The sequence below is a fragment of the Populus alba genome, chromosome 16, assembly GCF_005239225.2.
Source record: "Populus alba chromosome 16, ASM523922v2, whole genome shotgun sequence".
Taxonomy (NCBI): Eukaryota; Viridiplantae; Streptophyta; class Magnoliopsida; order Malpighiales; family Salicaceae; genus Populus; species Populus alba.
In genome coordinates this window covers 4956022-4964607 of record NC_133299.1, presented here as the reverse complement: position 1 = coordinate 4964607, position 8586 = coordinate 4956022, and the positions used below count along the sequence as shown (strand labels likewise).

At 32.3% G+C, this 8586-nt stretch overlaps 1 protein-coding gene across 1 annotated transcript; it reads left to right on the top strand.

The window, feature by feature from the left end:
* Positions 1–3856: 3856 nt before the first annotated feature.
* LOC118051884 (1-acyl-sn-glycerol-3-phosphate acyltransferase 2) lies at positions 3857–8302 on the top strand. The gene is made up of 11 exons (XM_035062648.2): positions 3857–4249; positions 4386–4508; positions 4934–4973; positions 5106–5179; positions 5434–5493; positions 6072–6149; positions 6313–6471; positions 6782–6907; positions 7268–7360; positions 7595–7681; positions 7790–8302. The coding sequence occupies exons 1-11, from the start codon at positions 4172–4174 to the stop codon at positions 8030–8032; spliced, it is 1161 nt and encodes a 386-aa protein (XP_034918539.1). The 5' UTR covers positions 3857–4171; the 3' UTR covers positions 8033–8302.
* The last annotated feature ends 284 nt before the right edge of the window (positions 8303–8586 follow it).

Genomic DNA, 8586 nt, shown 5'->3' with positions numbered 1-8586 from the left:
TAATCTTATAGAAAGTAAGTAAAAAATATTTTTGAAGCTAATTTCCAATCAATCTAATGTTGAAGAATGATATAAAAAAAATTAATTAGAAAAAGCAGTAAAAAAAATAACTCAAGTCCGCTTGAGTTAACCTGTTAAATCCAAGACATGGGTTATGAGATCACGATAGATTCATAAAAGAAATAAAAAAAATTACGAAGCATAATTTTCAAAATAACCTAATATTGTAGGGTGAAATTAAATAAAAACTAACTAAATTAAAAAAAAATTAGGTTGATGAAGGGTTAAATTAAGAAAAAAAAACTAAGCAAAAAAAAGAGAGAGACTAATCTAATTAATTTTTTTTTAGTGTGGCTGGAATGATTTAACCATATTTTTTAATGTTTTGTTAGTAAAACCAGTATATAACCTAATAGAAAAGAAATCAATAAAAATACAAAGTACAATTCCCAAAACAACTTAATATGAAAGGATGAAATTGATTTAAAAAAAAATTAAAAAAAAAGAAGATTAGGTTGTTTGATAGTTTAAATTGAAACAAAAAATATAAAAAACTATATTAATACATAGTATTTTGTAAGTATGACTATAATGATTTAGCCATATCTTTTAGGTGATGTTTAATTAATGTCTTAGGACAGAAGTGATAGAGACAAAGGAGACACAACATAAAATGAGATGAAGATATAATTGTGTTTGATAGTGATGTATAAGATAAAATGGTTGGCTTTGTATCTTGTTTGATTTTTGGTGAATAATACAAAATAAAATATGAAAAAAATATACTTTTATCCTTAATATGTATTGTTGCTAAAGTTACATATTTAAAAGAATAATTAGATTGCTTCTTCTTTTTCTTTTTTTAACTTTCGTTTATATCAAATGTTGAAATAAATAATATTATAAATACCCTAGTTATAAATCTACAAATGACTTGACAGGTTGACTCGGGGTCTAGATTGGTTTGAGTTTAAGAAAAATATAAAGAAATGATTAACTCGACATGACTCAATAAAAAATCTAAGTCAACTCAGGATAAAATATGAGTAAAAAACCTGTTGAGTTTTTTTTTGTTGTCAAAACAAAGTTGTTGTGATTATTTTAAAAAAAAAACTAGTTGGCCGAGTTGACCCTCTCAAACTATAACCAGAACCTTGCCTCTAGTCGACTCTCGAATCGAGTTTTAAAACTATGATAATAACTATTTTTATTCATTAATTGACTCGGTCAACCAATATTGACTCTTCTGACCTGTGACTTGGGTTATGCTCTGAATGACCTCTTGAGTCGGGTTTTAAAACTATGATAATAATAAATTTTATCCTTATATTGACCTGAGTCTACCCAAGTTGACCCTTCTAATTCGTGCTCTAGACCTTACCCCGAGTTAACTCCAGAATTAAATCTTAAAATTACGATGATAACAATTTTTTTTTATATTGACCCTCTAAATACATACCCGGACCAAACAGTAATAAACTAAAATCTCAAATCATGATTTGTGTGAAATTCCTGTTATTTTTTATGCAACTGCTACAAGATCAACAATTCCATGAACTTGGGCTTCTGTTGCTGACATAAAAACATCCCTTTCCATGTCTTCATATACAACCCATAAGGGTTTGCCTGTTCTTTGTGCATAAACCCTTGTGAGGATTTCGCACAGTTTCAGTAATTCTTCCGCTTCCAAGACAAATTCTCCTATTTGTGCTTTATAAAAAGCAGCAAAAGGTTGATGGATCATTACCCTGATGATATAAGATACCTTACACCGAGTCGACCCTATGATAAAACTATGATAATAATTTTTTTATCTTAGAGTTGACCTGAGTCAACAATCAGCTCCACTCGTGACTTATGCCTTGTCTCGAGTTGATTCCCGAGTCGGATTTTAAAATTAAGATAATAACTATTTTTATTCTTACGCTGAGTCAAGTCAACTCGAGCCTCGGCCAATGACCTAGTCTTTGTCCTGGATTGACTCCCAAATTGGATTTTAAAACTATAATAATAATTATTTTTTTCATTACATATCTTAGCTGAATAATTTTAGAATTAAAAGTTTTTTACAATAACATTTTATAACATACAAATAATAAATGTTGTTTATGAAGATTTATCCTCTCTACATCTCCTGTTTTTTAAGAATATGAATTAACTCTGAAATTATTCTTTGTTTATTTTCCTTTACCCAATTATATTTTTATTTTTATTGTCTTTGCTATTTTATATCCTAGGACAGTATGCTACTGCTGTCTTAGTGTTTTGTTAATTAAAGTTAATTAATGTGTCTTGGAGGCACTGTTCGGTTGATTTTACCAAGTTAATTAATGTTTTTTACATGGCCACTACCTCTGACCACAAGCTTCATTTTCGGGCACCACTCCTAGATCTGCTGGAAGTTATTTTGCGTGCTAATAAAAATTTACGTGTCGTTGTTATTCAGCTTATTCAGCAACGTCGTTACAGCATGATTACGTCCTTATCGAGTCATCATAGGCTTAGGATGATCTACCAGAAATGCTAAGTTCTCACCTTGTTTGAGAGAGTGTTCGGATACGGAGGTTAATTTATGTTTTTAAAAAGTTGTATTTTTTTTTATGAAAAATTAATTTTTTATATATATTTTGAATTATTTTAATGTGTTGATTTTAAAAATAATTTTAAAAAAATTAAAAAATATATATTATTTTAATACATTTCAACATAAAAAATACTTTGAAAAAACATATAAAATTACATTTTCAAACAAGCCAATAATAGCTTGGCATGGGCTTGGTGCCTGGATTTACAGGTGACCAGAAGATTGCCGGAAAGAATAGAGAGAAAATATGTTGTTTTTGAAATATTCAGTTTGAAAAATATATGACTTGTTATATTTATTATTCATCAGTGATATGTTATCTATAAATAGCTATTTATCAAATAAAAAAGCGTTCAACTGCATACGATATAGTGCATGTTTGCGTTGTCCACCATTAATTAAAATATGATACTATATTGCATTTCAATTGTTGTTCAAAAATATAGGTTAAATTAATTTTTTTAACATGAAAAATATTTAATTATTGTTAACATGTTTTTTAGTAAAATAAATTTTAATAGTAAAAGATTTATCCAATATAACTCGGCTAAGTTAATGAGTTTAAATACAATTTGAATAATTACTAAAAAGTTTAGAATTAACCCTTTAAATTTGTAGTCTGAATCATGAGAGCGAAATAAATAAAATAAAATAAAAAAATAAAACTAAACCTTAAAAAGAACAAAAATAAAATACTGTTCAAGTGCACTTTGTGACGAAGGAAATCATTCCCCTTCTCTATCAGCTTATGATAATTATAACTGGCGTTGACAATTGGATTTCATTGAAATTTTCCTAAATAGTAAACTTAAACTTTTAAATTTTGCAGTAGGATTATAATAGTCCATAGAAAGTAACTTTTTTGGCTTGCCCTACTTCACAATCTTCATATGTCATATGTTGCTATCAAGTCCGGTAATATTGGATTAATATTTCTAAGATAACATTTAATTAATATTTTAAAATAAATAAAACACAGATAAAAATATACAAATATATTTAGTTGAAGAAATAAAGATAAAAATATAAAATAAATATGAATTTAAAATAATTTTTAAATAAATATTTATATTTTTAAAAAAACCTTATATCCCTGTTATCTTTATTTCTTCTTCTTAAAAAACTTAGTATCTACTTGTAATTTCATTAAAAAGGAAAAAATAATTTCTGGTCGCAACTTATTATCCAAGTGTGATACCCGACACAACACCGATAAATAATAAATAAAGAGAGGCGCAATTAAAAACCGCATTAATTTGCCTCTCTCTCCCTTTTTTTTTTTTTTTTTTGTTTTTTTCTGAAGACGGAAAAACCCATACGGCGAGGGAGATGGTGAGGGGGAAAGAAATAACGTGAGAGTGTTGTGTTTCCCTTACAAGATTTACTTGAAATGAGAAACCATCGCCTTTAAAGCTCTTCCTCCCGGCGCTTATTGAATGATCCTGACACTCTCATATCATCTAATCCCCGTTTCACACACCCAACAAAAAAAAAATAAAATTACTACAACCTCCTCTCTTCTCTTTCTGCACCCTCAAATCTCTCTATTTTCTTTTTTAAAAAATAAAATTATTGGAGGTGTTTGGCATGGCGATTGTATCACTTGTTATTTTGCCGTTAGGCGTTTTCTTTTTTTGTTCAGGTTTAATTGTTAATCTCGTTCAGGTATATTAACTTGCAAGTTTCTTTGTCTTGAGATTTCATTTCTGTTTTCCGTTTCGAATCTCTTACCTTTGTATTTCTTGATTGTTTTAGAGGATTCAGAACATAGGTGACAACGATGCTTTTGATTATGTTGCAGGCAATTTGCTTTGTTTTTATTCGGCCTTTATCAAAGAGCACGTACAGAAAAATCAATAGGCAATTAGCGGAATTGTTATGGCTCGAACTCGTTTGGATCTTCGATTGGTGGGCTGGAGTCCAGGTTTTTAATCCCACCCCCACAAAATCTCACTCACCTATTTCTTCTTCTTCTTCTTCTTGTAACCATTTACGAGCATTTGATTCTAAGCATGTTGTCGTTATATCAATTGAATTAAATTGCAAGGTTTTTAAATTAGAATTAGAATTCAATAACCATGTATGTGTATTGGACGTTGTAGTAAGAATGGTTGCTTAAGTAAATCCTTGGCGATTTCAGTATTTGACATGTCATTTCGACCATGTTCAGCACATTTCTGAACTTGTTTGTGAGGTTTCTGTTACTGAAATTGCCTTTTCAATAGTGCATGAACATAGAAATGGGGTTGATAGATTGCTTGTAGAGTCTAGCTTATCATATTTGGATTTATGTTTAGATTTTATTCACTATCAAGTTAATTTTGGTTATCTGCATCCTTGTATCTTCAGATCAAAGTGTTTACAGATCCAGAAACTTTCCGTTTGATGGGTAAGTTTAAGCTTGTTCTGTCTGTGAGATGCTGAGTGCCTATTGTTCTTCATATGTTTTAGAGGACATGTATTTGTCTGCTTCAGAGATCTTAGTTGCTCATTTGTTTGCTCGTACTGTTAATTTTTTCAGGTAAAGAACATGCACTTGTTATGTGCAACCACAGAAGCGACATTGATTGGCTTGTCGGATGGGTTTTGGCTCAGGTGTGTTGTTTAAGAGTGACAACATTTTTTATGTGTGAGAGACATACAAACTATTGCACTATTTGTATCGCCTGGGTGAACAAGTGCATAGGACCTATACACGTCTCATACTGGTGTATTTTTACTGTTCATGCAATACATTACTCGTGAATGGATATCGCAATCTACAATGCAGAGAACTTCATTTTTCTGGTGTCTCTGTTTATTTTTCAAATTCTCTACTGCTAGCTGATTCTTGAGGCTAAATGTGACAGCGATCTGGGTGCCTGGGAAGTGCGTTAGCTGTCATGAAAAAATCATCAAAATTTCTTCCGGTATGTTTATTCTTGCATTTGGATATTGGGTTTGAATTTAATGCTGAAAAAATTAAGTTCAGTTCTCATGTATGATCGTAAACTTTGGATTGGCATTTTCACTTGCAAAAAGGTGGACATGTATTAATAAACTATGGATATGGTAGAGCGTACACTTTTTGGGACTTTGAAGTTATGTAAATACAATATTTCATTCAGTTTTCGCTGTCTTAAAGGAAGCTACATGTTATGGTTATATATAATGAGTTACGCAAGGATGGTTATATATAATGAGTTACATAAGGAGAAGTATTGTTGTCATCACAGAAGAAAATGTGCCATCTGATGATCTGATCTTCGATTCCTTGCATGGCATGATCAAGAAAATTAAATGTTGTGATTTAGCATGTATGTTCATGCTTGATCCTATGGATTCAGTGTTGATCACTGCTTTGGCATGTAACATATTTGCACCTTAGGGTTCTGCTTCAATCTTCTCTCTCTTGCCAATGCTCATTCACTAAATATATTTGCACTTGCCATGTGACATAATTTATATGCTTATAAATAGAGGATAATTGCTATGCTTATCCTTTCAGGTGATAGGTTGGTCAATGTGGTTTTCTGAATACCTTTTTCTTGAAAGAAACTGGGCCATGGATGAAAACACATTAAAGGTATGCATAAATATGTTCTAGCACACATGTACAATAAAAAGTAAAGACACTTGACATTTTACCACATGTATTTCTAGAAACTTGCTCATCTTTTTGAGTATCTCTGCGGGTGTGTACACCCTTGTGGATACCATTTTGAATTTTCTGCAACTCGTATCTGCAGTCTGGTCTGCAACGGCTAAAGGACTTTCCTCGTCCATTTTGGCTGGCTCTTTTTGTGGAAGGAACTCGCTTTACTCAGGCAAAGCTTTTAGCAGCTCAGGAATATGCAGCTTCTCAAGGACTGCCTATCCCCAGAAATGTTTTAATTCCTCGTACGAAGGTCAAATTTTCATTGCATGTTTTTTGAATTCAGTTCTTTCATTTTCTTGCCTTTCATTTGCGGGCTTCTGTTGACCCCAACCCGAACAAATTAATTAATTAGTTCATAAGCAAGTAAAAAACTGAAAAGAGCTCGCACTGTGCAATCAAACAGCTCATGCTTTGCCTTTATTACATTCAAAATAGTTATTGGTTAAGTGGATAAAGTAGAGTAGTGGTTCACTTTACATGGATTGCTTTCAGGGATCAATTAGGCACCATTGACCTCATGCAGCTTTTGGAATGTAATGAATATCTGTGTTGTTTTTCAGGGATTTGTTTCAGCGGTGAGTAATATGCGTTCATTTGCACCAGCCATATATGATATAACATTGGCTATCCCAAAAAGTTCTCCTCCACCTACGATACTCAACCTCTTTAAGGGGAAATCTTCTGTGGTAAGCTTCTAGAATAACATAAGGTTTATTATACAGCTGCATGAAGCAGTTTACTTTTTTGTTAAAGGTTTGCAGGTGTGTTTGTTGCAATTATTCTTGAGCTTTCAAACTATATAATCTTTAGATGTATTATTTGAGTTCATTTATACGTATGTGAAGTGTAGTGAGGATGCATCCAACATCTTTCATTTGCATTTTATGATCATTTGTCCTGGCATGTCATTCCAAAAATATTTCAATAATGATGAAAGCATCTTATTACTTTGGACTTTTGAATGCTTAAGTTATTGAAGGGTCAGACCACATTCAGATATATTTGAATTCATATAATGGAAACAATTCAACTTTGCTCTCTTTCAGGTGCACGTACACATAAAGCGGCATTTGATGAAGGAATTGCCTGAAACAGATGATGGTGTTGCACAGTGGTGTAAAGATATTTTTGTGGCCAAGGTGGGTATACCTATTTCACTTGTTTTGTTCAGTGCTGCTCCTTTCTTTTTTTGCAATTATATCCATTCTGTTATTGCAATTATATCTATATGAAACATTAAAATGTAAGGAAAATGATAGTAGACTTTACAAAGCTATTTGTTCTTGAGGCTGGTGTTCAACTCATTTATATGTTGGCATCTATTTGCATTATTGTTGCTTGTTGCACCTCATTGCCTCCATTTGTAATACCAGGATGCATTACTGGACAAGCATATGGCTGACGACACCTTCAGTGCCCAAGAATTGCAAGATAATGGTCGATCAAAGAAGTCTCTTGTGGTGAGATATTTTTTTGTTAGAAATCAAATGTAACCTTTTTTTTTTCTTCTGGCATCAAGTGGTGGTGGTTCATTCATGGAGTATTATTTGACTGACTGTCGTGATCAGGTTGTTACCTCTTGGGCGTGCCTCCTTATTTTTGGGGCGCTGAAATTCCTTCAATGGTCATCCCTTTTGTCCTCATGGAGGGGTATAGCATTTACAGTGTCGGGTTTGGCCGTCGTCACTGTCCTAATGCACATCTTGATTCGGTCTTCTCAGTCAGAGCGTTCAACACCCGCCAAGGTTGCTCCAGCGAAGACCAAGAATGAAGGAAAACCTTCAGAGACAGGAGATGACAAACAACACTGAGTCGAGTGTTTGTCAATTCTCACATGCATTGGCAACTCATTGGCAGTCAGTTTTGTGATAATACGTGTAGTATGGGTGTCTCCCCTGCTTTTTCACCTTGTGAGTTTTCATCTTAAACTAGTCATAGTAATGTCTTTAATAACAGCACATTTGTATGCATATCAATTCATTATTTGCTAGTCAAATAGGTTATTTTGTGTAGATTGGGTCCAAACTGATCATGGCATGTATGTATCGCCGCTTAAATTAGGCTAGTCGTTTTCCCATTTACAGGTTTTCCCTTGCCCACCTTCTGATAAAATTTTCAGATAGTCCGGAAACTCTAACTCAGCACAATTTTTAGTGCCATTTGGCTTCTGCAATGCAGTTGTTCTGTGTTTTTGATAAAATTTGAATTTTTTTTTGGATATTTTTAGATTGTTTTGATGTATTATTTTGATATTCAAGTAAAAACATGTTAAAACAAACACTATATTAATCTCTTTGCATTAATTCAGTCCGTGAACTTCAGTGACTGAAGGATTCTGTTTTACATTTCAAAAATTATATTGGAT

Excerpts from the sequence above, each read along its gene's own strand:
- LOC118051884 (XM_035062648.2), top strand. The coding sequence starts at position 4,172 with ATGGCGATTGTATCACTTGTTATTTTGCCGTTAGGCGTTTTCTTTTTT. Across the intron at positions 6,472-6,781 it reads TTTTAATTCCTCGTACGAAG|GGATTTGTTTCAGCGGTGAG; the intron begins GTCAAATTTTCA and ends GTTGTTTTTCAG. Across the intron at positions 6,908-7,267 it reads TTAAGGGGAAATCTTCTGTG|GTGCACGTACACATAAAGCG; the intron begins GTAAGCTTCTAG and ends GCTCTCTTTCAG.